Source organism: Paramisgurnus dabryanus, chromosome 17 (genome assembly GCF_030506205.2).
Source record: "Paramisgurnus dabryanus chromosome 17, PD_genome_1.1, whole genome shotgun sequence".
NCBI lineage: Eukaryota > Metazoa > Chordata > Actinopteri > Cypriniformes > Cobitidae > Paramisgurnus > Paramisgurnus dabryanus.
The window spans coordinates 8,576,011-8,594,808 of record NC_133353.1 but is presented as its reverse complement, the minus strand read 5'-3'; the positions used below and the strand labels follow the sequence as shown (position 1 = coordinate 8,594,808).

At 37.5% G+C, this 18,798-nt stretch overlaps 1 protein-coding gene across 1 annotated transcript in view; it reads left to right on the top strand.

Moving 5' to 3' along the window:
• The window catches only part of LOC135736436 (kelch-like protein 29), a 99,532-nt gene extending 82,535 nt beyond the window's left edge, over positions 1–16,997 (top strand). The window contains exons 11-13 of the mRNA XM_065255086.1: positions 5,701–5,894; positions 12,190–12,334; positions 15,154–16,997. Of these exons, the coding sequence (XP_065111158.1) occupies positions 5,701–5,894; positions 12,190–12,334; positions 15,154–15,337 (523 nt within the window). The 3' untranslated portion in view covers positions 15,338–16,997. The remainder of the gene's footprint in view (positions 1–5,700; positions 5,895–12,189; positions 12,335–15,153) is intronic.
• Positions 16,998–18,798: the final 1,801 nt, after the last annotated feature.

Genomic DNA, 18,798 nt, shown 5'->3' with positions numbered 1-18,798 from the left:
TGATAATCATGTGATACGTAAATAAGAGGTAAATATAAGACGGGAACGTAAGCACAATTCTTCTGCGCATGTGCACAAGGTATTTTTGCATGCAATACTACGATTCATGTGTTTAACGTTACTTTTCTCCTGATGACAGCACCACTTTCAACACCATTGAAATTTGCATCCGATTGACCTCAGTCATGCTGATTAAGGTGTTTACATGAGGACTTTTCAGTCTAATTGAGCCATCAATACCATTACAAAGTGTGCCCTTTCGTTCTCTCAAATGCAATCTAGTATTGAACTGTGTATTTTATTAATGTGACTCTTGACAGCTTTTCTCTTTGGGGTTCGTTCAGGTTCCTAAAAAAATCTGTAGTAAACAATAACCATGTGTAACCATGCTTCTCTACAGTCTGGCATATTATTTTGATAGGAGAAATGTGTTTACCGTCATCAATTTGACAAAAGGATTCACAATAGATGATCAATGTCTCTTGTGTTTTGGACGGCTTTTAAATTCAAAGCTGGATCATAGATCAGACGTCTACCCTTGAGATGAAGGATGGTGATAAGGAGCAATGTTGCTTGTGTATTTTATAGGGAAACATAATGGATTGAGATGGGTCGACATTGATCAGAGTCTCTCTGTCAGTTTTACGGTCTCTACAGAAAAAGTGTGCGCCTCTCACAGAGAAAACACACGTAACCTTGAGGAAAGAAACGCTATGGATCGAGCTGGATAGATTATATATAGAAAGGTCTGTGACTGGTCATGCGTGTGGTCTTTCTCATTCTGGATGGATGAAGATCTGCCGTAGTAATGATGCCAGCTACTCTACAGTTCACCTGCCCTTAACTCTTTCACCGCCAGCGTTTTTAAAAAAAGTTGCCAGCCAGCGCCAGCGTTTTTCATGATTTTCACCAAAGTTTAATGCCTTCCAGAAAATGTTCTTCTTTAAATATATAAACATACAATATACCAAATGAAAGAACAGACCCTCTGCTTTCAAACAAAAAAAAAAAACGTTTCATCCTACCTTTAGTGGTTCTTTTGCAATCAGCTTTTGAATATGGGTAGGTTTTTGCAAAAACACCATATTTTGAGCAAAAAGCAGAGATAATTCCATTTTTGTGACGGACTTTTCATAGAGATCATATTCAGAGCGATCTTTAAAACAGACACGGACATGCAGCAGCTTGCCATAGGGCAATACTTCCGGTTTTAAAAAGTTCGGAAGGTCGCCACCTGGTGGATAATAGCGGTATTGCGGAAAGACGGAAAATCTCGCCATTGGCGGGGAAGCGTTTTCTCTTAATTGACGAGATATCTCGTCAATGGCAGGGAAAGAGTTAACAAACAGCAGAAAGTTCACTAGTGTAAAAGTTCACAGGTCCAGTTACATTACTTTCTAACCAGAACTTGAGAGACACTAAACTGAAATATTTGTCATGATGTTTTTATCCAAAGGCTTATATTTTAAATGCATGAAACTTGTTTTGTTATAGGCATATACACTGTTAAAAAATTGTCAAAATATGTACCCCAGTTTTCACTGGGGCAGTACCCTTTAAAAAGGTCCTAATATGTACCCTTAGGTACAGATATGTATACATTTGTGACCAGTGCTGGCAAAATGAGTTGGAATGAGAAAATAACATTCTCTATTTTTTTTTTTTTTAAACTTTAAAATGATGCATGATTTGTTGGACAGAGCTACATCTATTTGAAATTGAAAGAGTCTAGTCAAGTTAATTTTGAGAAAAATGAGTTAAAGATTTTTGACACATCAGCATTTTTATCAGTAAGGGGATTTCTAATTTGGCTATTGACACAAATTTCCACCAGATGAAGCCATCAAGCTAAATATTGAATTCATACAAAGAAATCAGAACATTTAAGTATACAAGTTGAGTCATAATAAATAAAGTGAAATGACACATGGAACTCAAACAGGGGGGTGTGAGATCGTGCCGTGGGGCCCAGTTTTATGACATTTTACAAAATACATAAATTTATCTTAAATTCTGTGTAATTAAACCTCAGAGAAATAAGGCAACTAAGCCACAGCCCTCAATTGTATCATTATGGGGCGGTTTCCCGGACAAGGACTAGACTAGTCCTAGACTAAAATAAATGTAAGAGGTGTCCAAACTGAAAACAACTTGCACTGACATATCATTAAATATATCAGTGCCCTTTGTTTTGCGTCAAAATGCACAGAAGTAATGTTTGTTAAAACTAGTTATATTTCATAATTAAACTAAGGCCTGGTCCTGGCTTAAACTAATCCCTGTCTGGGAAACCACACCTTAATGTTTTGTTTAATTCAAATTCTAAGTTTAAAATGGCTTAGAAATACTGGTTAAGAGCATGCAGAACTAAACAAAAAAGTCAAATATGAGATCGTTTTGATTATTTAACATTTTTAGGTTAATACATGATTCCCAAATGTAGCCCTGTCTGTGCAATCCTAATCTAATGATGAGATGAGCTGCATCAACATATGATTTCAATCTTTGACATGACTTTACATTTAAGATATGAAGATTATTTTCACAGAATGATGTAGGATGATTTTATGTATGAAAAAAATGTATGTAGTAAATCACAAAAGACTTTAGCTGTGGTATATTCCAGTATGTTACATCTATATTACATAGAGCGTGGCTGATGCAAGTTTTCCTCATCCTCCTCTTCTCTCTTGGGTCAGATGTGCTAGACATGCTTTTTATAGGAGGAATTAAATGATCATTTCTTTTTCTGGTCTTGGAGTTTGCTTGCGGGGCAACCTTGGCCCAGTTTGTCACTTTGGGGGGCCATTGATGGTGTAAATGTTTTGCATGTGTGTCACGTTTACGTGTGTGCTTTATGATGGCACAAATATTTAAGGTTAAAGACTTTGGCAATGCATGAACCAATCTATTTCTTGACTAATATAAACATTTGCAGTCATGTAAGTCCATGAAGCTGTTTGTTTTAGTTCCAGAATCTTTGCTATTTTAAGTCAAGTAACTTTAGATGAAAATATGTCATCATGACCATCACGAGACGAGTTTGGCCTGTTGAGATGACAGGTGCCGTTGCTCGCACCGTCTCACTGTACTGTAATTGCCAGCTCATCAGATATTTTATACAGAGTCTGATCGTCCCAAAAGTGCTGTGACCTCTCCGTTGCCTCTCGCCTGCCAGACATGTGTCGACTTCTTCAGCCGCTTGCGCGATCTCTCCATGTTAAGAATGTAAAGCTCCCGTGAGGCAGCCGTGGCATCTGACGCAGGGAAATATTCACAACGAGTTTTAAAATGCTGAGATCACAGCTTGTTTGTTTTTGCTGCATAATTTATAGATGCAATCCTTTAAATAATGTGTATGACGTATTTTTTTAATCAGAAACAAGAAAAAGAGAATAAGAGCATTGACAAAAATTAGTTTGAGACAAAAACTGTTTTACAACTTAAACCCATGTTAATTTGTTTGATGTTTTTGTCAGTTGATATTAATTAAAAACAAGGGAGAAGAAATGTATTCTGATTATGCTCTTTTTGTAGGATTAAGGAGATACAAAATAATTTCCGCCCCCAGCCTTCTGGATTTTTCACAAAACGACAAAGAAAAAAATAAGCCACCTAATTAAAGGACGATTTGCATTAAAATCACGTATTGAAATGAATTAAAGTAACATGACTGCAGGTGGTTCATCACCTAAACACGAAGTCATCATCATCTTTATTTTTAGCTGCACTTCTTTCATCAAACACTAAAGAGGTTTGAGGAAGATGTGACATGGTGTGATAATAATGCTCTCGATGTGTAATTCATGCTCTTACCCATGAACCTGAGGAATTCACTTGCAAGCCATCTGTTTTCATATCACTTTAACATCAGCGCTCTCAATCCTACAGAGAAGATTCATTATTTGACACAAGAAATATCTATTGTTCGGTGTTGCCGTCATATCTTTAGATAATATTAGAAAATCTTATAGCATGTTGACATCATTATATCATATGGAAAACATTGTGTTTATATGATCAAACCCCAGCCACAGAAATAAAGAATGAAGCATTTTTTTATTTGACAAAATGAGGAAAGATTCAAATTTATCGTTTACAGCATGCATCCAAAAATTGCATTCAGACGTTAAAATAAATATAACCTGTAATATTCTTTGAATCTGTGTATGTTTCTGGTTTCCTTATCTTGGTTCATGAGAATCTTCTAGCATTTTCTGAACGAGATAAAACTTACTTTTTTAATAGATGATAAGGCAGGTTTGCCTGCAGACCGCAGCAGCTGAAATCATCTTTCTGCTTTACCATTAAGACTCATAATGGTCTCAGTCAGTGAGCATGACCAGGTCTCATTCCCTGCCCAATTTACACTCTCTAACAGGCAATCTCCTGATATTCCCTACGGAGCAGAACGCAGGATCTGAGTTTAAAATCTTGGTTAGTTTCTCTCCTCACCTGTGAGTTTATACAGTGGATTAAATGAGATTTAATCCTGAGAGAAATTTAATAAGGTCACAAAGAGTTTAAGATATCTGCAGTGGGTTCTTCTGTTTTTGCATTTTAATAACATTAAAAACAATCACAATACTGTTGCTTCTCATGCTGGTGAAGATCCAAAAAAATCATTAACATTCCCACTTTGGACATTTACAAGACAATTAATGACAGTTCATATCCATGTACAGGTATTGTAAAATCTCCTCATTAATATCAGACCTGACCTCAAGCCACATGATTTGAGATTTGTGTTCATAACACAAGCAGTGTCAATGATCAAGTTTAATATTGCCAGGTGTGCTTACTTTATACACAAGAAATTTGCCTTCAAATTTACATTTAAGCATCGGCAGACACTTATTATCCACAGCGACTTACAGTGTACAGTTTTTTATCAGTTTGTGTGTAGGGATGCACATAATGTTCGGGAACCGAAATTATTTAGCCGATTTTAACAGCAAAAAAAAAAAAAAAAATTTTTGGTGTTTGACTAAATAAATTAACCGAATAAATTTTACCGTCTTTGGAAACATGATCGAATAGCAATCAGCATGCAAATGCAGTAAACATGTTGGTGAAAGCATTTTAAAGTGTCAGAGAAAGACGTAAAAACGGACGGCACTAAAAGTTTCATTTATCATTTATGATCAAGACGTATGCAGTGTATCAAAAAGACACGGTGGCGAACCTGGGTATTTGTCTGCTGAATGCACAAGCACGGAGAACGAGAGACTATAGCTCTTCATCTCATGTCATAGATGAGAAAAGGAACAACGAAGATCGTCAGCGGTATGTAATAAAAACTTCCTAGAACCAGTAAAATCCTACAATGACAAACACGCAAATATTAAATGAGAAATAAAACTTTTTGTTAATAAATATAGTAAAAAGGACATTCTAAAAAATGTAACTTGTGCAATGGTCAGAAAATTAGCAAAATAATTAGGGAAATGAAAAATTAATTCATGGTATTCAGGCTGATTGTTTCATTTTATTTTAGCTTCGACCAAGAATTTTCCTTTTGGTGCATCCCTATATGTTTGTTCCCTTGGTTCAAGCTCATGACCTTTTGCACTGCTAACACAATGCCCTACTCCTGAGCTACATAGGAACACATCCAAATATACAACTTATAAACAAGTAAATGACTTGAGTTGTTGTTGACTTTAACAGGATGAACTGTGTTTTGTTTTCTCTCTTCAGATACGACACCATCACTAACCAGTGGGAGATGGTGGCTCCTCTACCCAAACCAGTGCATTCAGCCGGAGCCACGGTCTGTGGAGGAAAGATTTATGTGTTTGGAGGAGTAAATGAAGCCAGTAGATCTGCTGGAGTCCTTCAGTCGTATGTGCCTCAAACCAACACCTGGAGCTTCATTGAGTCTCCGATGATCGGTATGCACACACCTGAATTACTTGTGTCTGACAGCAAACTGTGTTCTGATATTCTGATTTCTTGTTATGACTTTAGTTCCTCCTTTGATGAAGAGTCAAGGTTTTTCAAATCACTAACCCTAAAGCCTGGAGCATAGTCTGTTTTTTACGTGAATGCGAATGTGCAGTCTTGCAATGTAGAGTTTGACTCATATGTGTACAAATATGTTCGACACATGTGCATTATGACAAAATGCAATGCATCTCCTGGGCTACATACTAATGTTTACTACAATGTATGCAGAGTTTCAAAAATCCAGCGGTGCGCATACAGTACAGTATGCATGACTTTTCTAATTGCCAGTATGTACACGGACCCTCGCGTACAGTACACATAAAAAATGCACTATACTTCGGCCTTAAGTTTATGAATAGTAAAAGTAATCATTATACTTCTTAACTGTTTATAGTTAGTGTTTCAAAAAGGCATGATTAGTAAAATATATAATGCATTACAATATGCATAGATATTTGCATTCTCAATATCTGCATTTAAAATGTAATATGTATTTACATGCAGAAATATACGGTAACTTTATATGAATTTTGACACTAGTAAGAGAGCAGCTTGATTTTTAGGCCAAAACTTGAGTATGCATGAACAAGTGTAGCTCTAACATCAGGTGTGTTATTTTCCCATGTCTAAAGTTTTCGTCAGACTGTGGTAAAGCTATAAGAAATAACTGCATTAAGTTTCTCTGCTGTTTGACTTCATTAGCATGTGGCATTTTGACACACTGCAGATATATTGAGCTTGTGGGTGGAGAAAAGCTCAGGGGAAAAAACTCAGATGAAGTGCTGAGGGACGCACAGCAGGTGCAGAGCCCAAATCTCACCTTACAGCTAGAAAAAAAACTAAAGTTAAAGAAGTTAATACAGAAGTGTGGATTATACTGTAGCTAAACTAAAACTGTCCTGACAGTAAAGGATGTTTTATAAAGTAAATGCACAGTAAAGACGCAACACAAGAAGATTTCAGCAATAACTTATTTGTTATTTCTCAGACGAGCAGTCAGTTGATATCGACAGCTTAAATATGTTAACATAATTGACCATCAGAATGAAGTGATGATAAAACAAAGTTTTGTCTGCGTCATACCTAAAAAATAAAATAATGGGCTGATAAATCATTCAGACTTATTTTTGCACCTTTGTCTGAATCATACGTTACATAACAAGGCCTAGCTCCATTTTTTGAAGTGAAAGTGTTTTTGTGATGGTCTGTATAAGATAAAAGCATGCCATCTGATTGTTTATTTAGTTTTTATCCTTTAGTAGATGGCTTTGTCTAGTTGACTTTTAATGTTTTAATACATGTGAGGTTTGTTAGAAGTTTTTTGCACTTGTCATGGTCCACCCTTTGGGCCCTGTGGTAAACTAGGTGCACTTACGGCGTGTCCGAATCCTCTTTTGCTACTTTAACAATGGTCCCATATGGCAAAAACATATATTTCAAAAATACTTTCAGATATGTTTACAATATTTTTTGGCCATTTTTTATATTTCAAAATATTTTAAAGCATTAATATTCACATCGAATTGAAAGAAAAACTTTTTATGCACTTACAATAAAAAAAACAATAAATTTTGTCAAATAAAAAAAATGCTTAATTTTTATTTCTGCGGGTCGGTTTGATCATATTTAAACACAATGTTTTACATATAATGATGTGTTATATTATAACCTGTAAACATTTGAACTGCAAAAAAACTTTATAAACTTTTATATTTTGGCCATACTGTAAAAAATTTCTGTAGAAATTACAGTATTACTGGGTATTACTGGCAACTAGCTGCCAGTAACTCACTGTAGATTTTACATTTATGTTATTTACTGGCAACAGTTTGTTCAAAATTAAATGAATATGAAACATTTTCACTCTTTATCTTCTACAGTAACTTACTGGCAACCAGCTGCATAATTACAGCAAATTTTTTACAGTGCAGGAAAAATATATTTTTGCCATATGGGTTGTAAAGTAGAAATGTATTTGTTGCCCCTGAAATGTATGGGGTGTTTGGGCATAACGTGCAATCTGGCATTCCTATAAGTGCCTTTAAATAATAAACAAAACTGCACCATTAACTTTAGACCAGGTTTTAGTCGGTCAATGGCGCAGTCGTTTTCAGTTGCCTCAAAATAGCAACACGCCATGCGCCTGAACACACCTCGATTTCATACCAACACGGCCATGAGCGAACAGATGGCTGCAAAGTGCATTTGCTATTTAAACAATGTGGCACTGGTGAAAATGATAACTGCGTCGGGCTGAAACTAGCAATAAACGTGCATCGCGCCTGACATTGCATTGTGCCCGGTGTAAGATACTGTAGGGCCCTTTGCTGTCATTTCTCACTCTTCACTATGTTGTTTCAACCTCGTATTATTTTTCAGAGACTCAAAGGCAGAATGTCTGACCTTCTGGTGTTTATAATGCCAAACTCATGAATCACACAAAGCTCTCTTACTAAACTCAATTTTAAAATATTTGTTTAAATGTTAAAATATACCAACTGTTCTAGTACTGTATGCAGCGACACTGCCTTCTTTTATAAATGTATTTTTATAATCTTTCAAAGCAGTGTTGAACAAGATGAGTTTGAAGAATTTTTTTTGCAGGAACTTACATTTCCGATCTGCCACATTCACGTGTGTATTTAAAGTCAATGGAACGAAAAGTGCAGTGTGACGGAGTGATAACAGTCATGTGAAGCATTTTTATGCTATTATCTTTGTTATTTTTTAATCTAGCTTGGCTGAAGCATTATGTTTAAAAGCTCAGACGTTCTGTTTAACATGTTTTAATGACATGGGACCAAGTAAACGATGACAGTTTTCATTTTTGGTTGAATTGTTTCTATAAATAACATGGGTAACAAGCTGGCAAATTAAAGTCGACATCTGCATAATGCCCTGTGCTGTGCTACTAATGGCGATGTTGCCCATTAATGCTGATGTAATATTGAGCTCAGACTTTGCTTAGACTCCTTGCTTAGCAACAAATGAATGCTGATATTTGTGAGACCAATGAAACAAAAGTGAGTTTTGTACAGCCGTAAGGGAGGGATACAGAATAAAGGACCCTGACATTTAACTCTACAGCCAAAGGCAAACCTTCGCTTTACACGTGTAACTTTAAAACACTTTTGAGTCGCCCCAGGGTCAAACGGGGCAGGTTGTTTAGATGAATTGTTGTTTCTTAGAGCAGGTGACGCAAAGTTCAGAGACCACGGCTGACATCACATCTCGAGGAGATCTGCTCTTCAAAGGGCAACCGTGTGTGGGGAGAAACTTGATATTTTGATTATTGTGAAGGGTTCGGGTGATTTGGAAAGGTCACCGAGTGCTGCAGGTATCCATGAGTAAACGGGTAATGAACCTCTGATAACTATACATCATATCATCTGAGCGGACCTGGCTGGGTGCTTATTAATTGTGATGTTGCTGTGTACTGTGAGGCGTTTATTGATTTTGATGTCACCTTGGACGTCACGGCTCAGGAATCGTGTAGTTATTGCATCTGCGTCTCCTGCACCATTTGTTTGTGTAAGAAGCAGCGGCTGCTTTTATTTGACTTCCTGCTCAATCGATTAAATCACAGAAACTGTCAACATTAAGATTTATAACAGCACGATGTTAACTAATTGTAATACAGGGGGTGTAGCTTAAATATTCAGTTGGCGACCAAAAGGTTGTGGGTTCAAACCCAGCAATAAACTTCCTTCTGTGTGTGGCTCAATATTACACAAAAACTGTAAAATAATCAATAAAAACAGACACAGTGGGAAAGCTTGTGTGAGAGTTTATGTAATTTTTCATATCTTCTGGACTTATCACCGGGGATTGCCATTGTCACCACCGCTGCTGTAAATGACAACACTAAACTCCTCACTGGATGAAGATGCTGTGTGATTGTGATGTACGGTATTGTGTTGTGTGTTTAAGGTAAATAAACTCACCATGGAGCAAAGCTGCTCACAGACAGGACACATACGGGATCTTCATGCTCTGCTTTGTCTTTGTTCTCTATGAGAACTGCTGGTGTTTGTGTTGATCGAAACAATGTGTGCAAGTGTGCATGAGAGGTTTCTTGAATGACATCATTTAGTAGTTGTGCCACCCTACTGAGTGAGGCAGATTGACACTTCAATGCACAGCAGGCGCTGGCCGATAAGTGCTGAACACACTGGCACACATGATTATACACACACGCGCACACACACACACACTCTCTCTCTCTCTTTCTTACATGCACACACACACGCATGCATACACACACACACACATACAGTGGGCAGTTGTAGACTAGTGGTTAGGTTGTTGCCGGTTCAAGTCTCACAGCTGGCGGGTTGTGACTGTGGTTCCCTTGAGCAAGGCACCTTACCCTAATTGCTCCCCGGGCGCTGGGATAAGTGCCCACTGCTCCGGTTGTGTCTGTGTTCACAACTTGCAGTGCGTTTGTTCCCTACTCACTGGGATAGGTTAAATGCAGAGGTCACATTTCAAATATGCATTGCATTCTTGACAAGCATGTCACTTTTAAATTTCACACACACAAACATGCATGCACACACACACACACACACACACACACACACACACACACACACGCACACACTCCCTCTTACATGCACACACACACACACACACACATGCACACACTCCCTCTTACATGCACACACACACACACACACACACGCATGCACACACTCTCTCTTACATGCATACACATGCATGCACACACTCCCTCTTAAATGCACACACACACACACACACACACACACGCATGCACACACTCTCTCTTACATGCATACACATGCATGCACACACACCCTCTTACATGCACACACACACACACACACACACACACACGCATGCACACACTCTCTCTTACATGCATACACATGCATGCACACACTCCCTCTTAAATGCACACACACACACACACACGCATGCACACACACCCTCTTACATGCACACACTCCCTCTTACATGCCCCCACACGCATGCACACATTCCCTCTTACATGCACACACACACACACACACACGCATACATGCACACACTTACACATGCTCTCACATGCTACACACACACAAACTTTATTGGACAATTTAGTATTTTTTTTCATTTGGCATTTAAATAATAAAGCCTTTTTGTGTTTTGGTAATAAAAATGAAAATAATGTCACGATCCAAAAGAAAAACAATACGTATACATAAATTAGACTTTAAGCTAAAATCCTTTATTTCTTTTTGATTCCTAATAGTAATTTTAACTTTCTTTTCCTCTTTACTTCTAATAGATGCTTTGATGTGTTTATTTTAAGGATTTTTAAGGTTTATCACAAAAGAAACAAGATTGTCAATAAAAAAATTGTACAATAATGAAACAAAAATGATGAGCAACCAGTATACAGGTGCTTACTGCTATTTCTAACCATTATTTATTAACCATCCCCTAACTTTTCAGTCTTCTATCAGTTTTCTATCAGTAATATTTGTTCTCCACTGAAGATCTCGCTGTAAATGTGAAAGGCTTCAGGATTTCATGAGCTCAATGCTTCTCTCCTCTTTAGTGACTGAGGTGAAATCACAGCTGTTGAGCTCAATGTGATTTGGATTCAATTATGTTCTGCTCTCATTCATTATTTATGAGCTTTCTGCTGCTTGATTACTCACATCAGAGAGATTAACCGCATTCATACCACTATAACCTAACAGTGTAGTATTGATTTACAGTTGGTCAGCAGGTTCACCACAGCTACAGTTACTAATGTTCTACTAATGTATTTTAGAAATGAATAAGCTATAAGAGCACAATAGACCCATGAGACATCTCTGCTACATAATGAGCTTTGTTGAGCAGATCCTTCAGAAGGCGTGAGGCTTTATACAAAACATAATTCAGTATTTCATTTAAATACATCAGTGATTCATCTAGACAACATCTCATAAAGTCACAGACATAATTCATCTCCAAATTAACAAAAAAAGATAAAAGAAAGGAAATAAGCATAAGCACCAATTTTTTTGCATAATGCTGTAAAAATAAATGGACTGCAAAGAAACATAGACTTTTATATAATTATAATGATCTAAATATGTGAAGTGCAAGAACATGACATTTTTATATGCCAAGTTAAACACATTGATGGTACAGTAAAGGTAATAGGGTGAAAAGTTTTCATATGGTTCATCTAGAGGTCTGTGACGCTGTGAAACTCAGTGTGTGTTTTATTCCTCTGTTTTTCAGATAATAAGTACGCTCCTGCTGTGACACTGAATGGATATATATTCATACTTGGAGGAGCTTACGCGAGAGCGACCACCATTTATGACCCAGAGAAAGGAAATATCAGAGCAGGACCCAACATGAATCACTCCAGACAGTTCTGCAGGTAACATCATAAATAACTAAACCTAGCAATAAACCTCAAAGCCCTACCACCAACCAGCATCCGTCTAGAAAACTCTCGGGATGTGAAATGGGAAAATCACTTTGCAGTCTTTTGATAAAGCTGGTTAGAGGTTTATTTCTCTTGTTAGTTGTTTGCTAAGACAAGATTCAGCATGACTGTTCAAAATGAGATTTAAACAAACCCCAAAGGGGCGTGGACACCAAAGCTTTTACGCTGGCGGCCGCCGTATGTTTTCAGTTGTTTCCAATGGAAGCGCGGCATTGTTCAAAAAAGCCAGCAGCTGGTGGGGTTTTTTCACGCTGAAAGACGGTGGTCGGCGGTTTTTCCATGCTGAGCACTAAGAGTTGAAAAATATTTAACTTTTAGTGAAAAGCTCAGCTCGTCACTGTCAGTTCTTACACTGCCATCCAATCACAGTGGAGGAGGGGTGGGACAAATATCACAACAACCAACTGGCGCATCGTACAACAACTGATAAACAAAGCAGAAGTATCACAGCAATCAAAGCACTCAGCTGAAGAAAGCTGGCAGTCGGCTGAAATAAAGCTGTCCGCCGGGCGTTTTCAGGCCCGTTAAAAAGCTTTGCTGTGCACGCCCCCTACGGATTAAACTTCAACTCTTTGGATCTGATGCTTTAGGCCTTATGCTTTGGATCTGGTGCTTTGGATCTGATGTTTTGGATCTGATGCTTTGGATCTGATGTTTCAGATCTGATGCTTTGGGATCAGATGCTTTGGATCTAATGCTTTGGATCTGGTGCTTTGGATCTGATGCCTTGAATCTGATGCTTTGGATTTGATGCTTTGGATCTGATGCATTGGATCTGATGCTTTGGATCTGGTGCTTTGGATCTGATGCTTTGGATCTGATGTTTCAGATCTGATGTTTTGGGATCAGATGCTTTGGATCTAATGCTTTGGATCTGGTGCTTTGGATCTGATGCCTTGAATCTGATGCTTTGGATTTGATGCTTTGGATCTGATGCATTGGATCTGATGCTTTGGATCTGATGCATTGGATCTGATGCTTTGGATCTGGTGCTTTGGATCTGATGCCTTGAATCTGATGCTTTGGATTTGATGCTTTGGATCTGATGCATTGGATCTGATGCTTTGGATCTGATGCCTTGAATCTGATGCCTTGAATCTGATGCTTTGGATCTGATGTTTTGGATCTGATGCTTTGGATCTGATGCTTTGGATCTGATGCTTTGGATCTAACGTTTTGGATCTTATGCTTTGGATCTGATTCTTTGGATTTTACGTTTTTGATCTGATGCTTTGGATCTGATGCCTTGAATCTGATGCTTTGGATTTGATGCTTTGGATCTGATTCTTTGGATTTTACGTTTTTGATCTGATGCTTTGGATCTGATGCCTTGAATCTGATGCTTTGGATTTGATGCTTTGGATCTGATGCATTGGATCTGATGCTTTGGATCTGGTGCTTTGGATCTGATGCCTTGAATCTGATGCTTTGGATTTGATGCTTTGGATCTGATGTTTTGGATCTGATGCTTTGGATCTGATGCTTTGGATCTGATGCTTTGGATCTGATGCTTTGGATCTAACGTTTTGGATCTTATGCTTTGGATCTGATTCTTTGGATTTTACGTTTTTGATCTGATGCTTTGGAACTGATGCTTTGAATCTGATGCTTTGGATTTGATGTTTTGGATCTGATGCTTTGGATCAGATGCTTTGGATTGGATGCTTTGGCACTGATGTTTTGGATCTGATGCTTTGGATTGGATGCTTTGGATCTGATGCTTTGGATTGGATGCTTTGGCACTGATGTTTTGGATCTGATGCTTTGGATTGGATGCTTTGGATCTGATGCTTTGGATTGGATGCTTTGGATCTGATGTTTTGGATTTGATGTTTTGGCACTGATGTTTTGGATTTTATGTTTTGGCACTGATGTTTTGGATCTGATGCTTTGGATCTGGTGTTTTGGATCCAATGCTTTAATTGTGTTTGACGTTTTGGGTTTGATAATTTGCATCTGATCTTTTGGGTCTGATGAGTCGGGTCTGATGTGTTGATGGGGTTTTTCGTGAGACAGTAATAAGCTCAGGCGATGATGAAGAACAAACACTGAAACACTAAATCACTGTAGCAGATTTAAACTCTTGCTGAATAGTTAAAACACAAAAATGTTTTCCAGAAGTGATCTGTCGGTTACAGTCGGACTCCCACGAGTTTCTGCATTAGCATTTTAGAAACCTGTCATGAGTTTGAAATGAATATGGAAGATTAGATAGAAGATAATTTGTCTCATTCATCAGGAACGTAGTTTAACAGTAAGACGTTTTGTATTGTGGGATACAGGAACAGATTTTTCATCCTTAATCTTATGTGTGTGCTTAAAAATTGCAGAGAGTTTTTGACAGAAATTCGTGCTTCTGGTTCTGAGCAGTTCTGATGTGTTAATGGTTAGATATATATTATAACAAACTGTCTCAGTCAGCGAGTCATTGGATTCAAAACAGGAAAAGTTGAAAGATTTTCTTTAATCAATTTATTAAAAGCAAAATTTCTATAAAGGTAGGTCTGCTACAGATGCTGTAGCCTATATTTAATTCTGTTTGCAATAGAGAAACATGTTAAATACTTTCATTTTAAATAATTTTCGATTAAACATCTAGAAATCATTTAAACATCATGTCTTTTTTAGGGTTGCTGAACAACATTGCAGGAAATACTGTTGTTGATTCAGTTTGTGTTTAATATTTTTTTTTTAATTTAGCCACTTCCATATTCCTTATCTTACATGTAATGTACTTTTATCTCTTACAGCGCAGCGGTCCTAGATGGGAAGATTTATGTGACCGGTGGGATTGTGAGCAGCGAGGGTCCGGCATTGGGAACCATGGAGGCCTTTGACCCCTGTGCAAACGCATGGACACTCCAACAGAGTTTGCCCTGCCCGCTCTTCAGACACGGCTGTGTAGTTATCAAGAAGTACATTCAGAGCGGGTGATGCTGAAACAGCCAAATGTGACACTGAACGTCCAGGTTTAACAGTGCTGATGTTTTCTTTCTTTTCTCACAAGCACTCAGAATGTACGAGCTACAAAAAGCCTTCATGCACCTGATGGAGTCATAGCCTTAATGCCCCGTGGCCGTTTTCATTACCATAAACCATCTATTCACAAACGTCAGTAGTACTTTTTTCTTGACACGTCACCTTTTTGATTTTCTTTTAGCAGAACTGTAAAAGGTTTGCTGTCTGGTTCATTCGTAACCGTTTCATCATCTCAGTATGTAAGCGGCCACAGTCTCACTTCTGTTTAATCACATAAGAAGAAAAGAGACAAAATGTTTTTCTTGCACAATCACTAAAACCTCAGTTGACCCTTCACTAAGCTCCGCCCTTTTTAGTTACTGTTGCTTATTGCTCAGAATCTCTCATAGGAATCAATTAAAAGTGTTGGTGCAATAAATTGGATGGTGCAATATTCAGTACAATTTACCCACAAAGTAGTGAAATTGAATGGATGTCATTACTACATTGGCCAGAATGTAGCGTGGCATTGCGAGTATTTTTCTTTGAACTAAATTGTTGCATTTTTCTTAAATTAATATTTAAATGTAATAATTTTAAGTACTTAAATAATTTAGCTTGGAGACATTTTTGTTGATTATTTGGCAATAAGTTCTTGCATCAAGTTATATAAAGTGAAAATAAAATGCCACATGTATCCTTTCTAGTTACCTTGTTTAACTTTAGTCATTCTTGTTTTTCAGTACCTTTAAAGATGGGCCTGAGCGAAGGGTCAGTTTTCAAATTCTGCACAAGTTAGTTAGGGATAGTTTACTGAAATTATTTTATTATTTACTCATCTCTAAGTTGTTACAAACTTGTATAAATTTCTTTGTTATGCCGAATCCAAATATTCATGTGCAGAAAGATCTGGAGCACCATTCACTTCCATAGTATTATTTTTCTTACTGTCAAAGTTAATGTTGCCCAAGGTCTGCTTGGTTACAAACATTCTTCAAAAAAATCTTTATTTGTATTCAGCAGAACAAAGAAATGTATACAAGTTTGTAACAATGGGTACTGTAAAAGATGACATGGGTGATCTATCTCTTTAATTCATGTATTAGTTTCATTATAATATCCACATAAATTAGACGTTTGATGTGTGAAGATGTTTGTTTGCCAGAAGAAGATGGAGCTCGAGCAGTAACACAGCGGGAAATAATCCCTGCTTTCTCCAACGACATCCACTAGAAAACTTTTAATTGGCAGCCTCTTGGGTCGGAAAGATGAAGTTGTGCTGGAACGCCTCCGAAGGAACTGATGTGAAATTTGTGGCTTGAGTTTCACACTTTTTTGCACGCAGCCAAAGCACAAATCGTCTGAGTTTCGGAGAGAAAACTGTTTGCCTTCATTTTCTCTGCATTGCCAAACACTGAAGACGGCACGGCACGCCGTCTAACAGGGAGAAACTCTCTCTGTACATTACAGTAAAAAAGGTTTATTTTAGAAATGATACTGTACGTGTTGACAGACTGTTTCTAGACAAATGTATAGTATGTTGATGAAATGTATTGTACAAAAACGTAAGCTGTTATTACTGTCCAGATTTAAATGATAATACATGCAGTATGCAAAATACATTGTACGTTTGTAATGAAGGCATATATGGTCTCATTGTTTATATCTGAAAGCAAATGAGATTGGGGTGAGAATCTTATTTATAGGGTTTACACTTTTTTTAAATACCAAAAGTGACAGCGCTAGGTTTGGTTAGTGATTTTTGGACATATGCATTGTTCCAGATGGAGAACTGCAGTAGATCTGATCTGTCTTTCACAAAACACATCACAAAACTACTGAACCTGCAGCAACACAAAACAAATGTTTTATCTACAATAAGTTGTTTGCGGACTGAATTAAATGTGATGAGAAAGAAATAATAAACATACAGCACATCTTATGTTGCCTTCACCTCTCTGAATGCATATAGAAAGAAATTATTTTTTTAAATAAAATAGTCCAAATGATACTTTACGTTTATATTTAAAACTAAACCAAATGGTACTTGAAATTGATATTTAACCCTTTAGAACCTTTCAAACCAATAAAAATGCTGATCAGCCAATCAAAATAAGGCACACTGATTATATACTGGAAAATCAGCTCTGAAGGGGTTAAAACAAAAAATAAAAGTACTCCAGTATAGCAACCAGCAAGAGTTTATTTGTTTCATAGCAAGAAACACATTTCATTTTTGTTTTTTTAGAGAACATACTGTACAAATCCTGGTATATTTTTTATTATAAATCCTCCACAGCGTAATATTTTTGCCGCAGTAAACCGTGTTGGACTTTACGTACCTGACACGCCTATCAGAAGATTAGAGGTGATAGTCAATTTCTCTTTCATCTATGTGATAACATCACTGTACGTTTTGATGATTATGATAATGTAAGTTCAGCTCATCATCATCATCATCACAGATGCATTATCTTGGCTCATGTCCTTAAGCCGTCACGCTGCATGAATAAAACGCGCCGCTGGCTGTGTGCCATCTTCTGGCCTTCTCCAAATCCTCCCTCCCAATATTTACTGATGTGGAACAGTTCATTTCCTCTGTGCGCTTGTTGCCGCCTCGCTCCCTTCCTGAACAACCTGCTGTCTAAATGGCATTAAAAAGCCGAGCCATGTGACTAAAGTCTGGCACGATCTGAAAACTTCCCGCACCTGTCCACCTCCATCTCTCGCCATGAGCCGGTGGGCCTCTCCTTTAGATAATATGTGACCGGCTCATCCATCAAAATCACTTACCAACCCCTTCTGGCATTTAAATAAACTAGGACACCATCCCCGTCTCTCATATCCTGTGGGTTTGTTCCCTGCATTCAGTACAAACCGGATTTCTATGGATCTTTGTTTGCAAGGGATTATTGTGTTATGTTGTGGATGGACGCCTCCGTGTTCATATAAAACCTCGTATGATGTTGGTTTTAAAGCTGTGTAACAAAGTTAAGTAATCGTAAATACTGTTTTCAATCAGGTTGCCATTGGTGTGTTAACCATAAAAAACTATTTTATCCAAGCAATGAAACCCATGATCTTTTGTGCAGCACATGCAATACTTTGTATCACCAGCTATCTGTTTTTTAACATCCACTGATTCAGTGTTCCCACGCGTCCTTGAAATCCTTGAAAGTGTGTGAATCTGGTGAAAAAAATTCAAGGCCCTGGGAAGTTTTTAAAAATATACATACATAGATACAGGTCATTGAAAGTGCTTGAATCTATTTTATGCAAGAAGTTTTCTAAAAAAAAATCCATATTATTCCCTGTGTTGTGTAGGATAATATCATAAAATTGAAACTTTAAATGCTTATATCTTCTGTATGCGAATGTTGATTCATACCAAAATACTTTTTGCACAGTTGTGTTTGACACATGAAAACGTCTCTGGT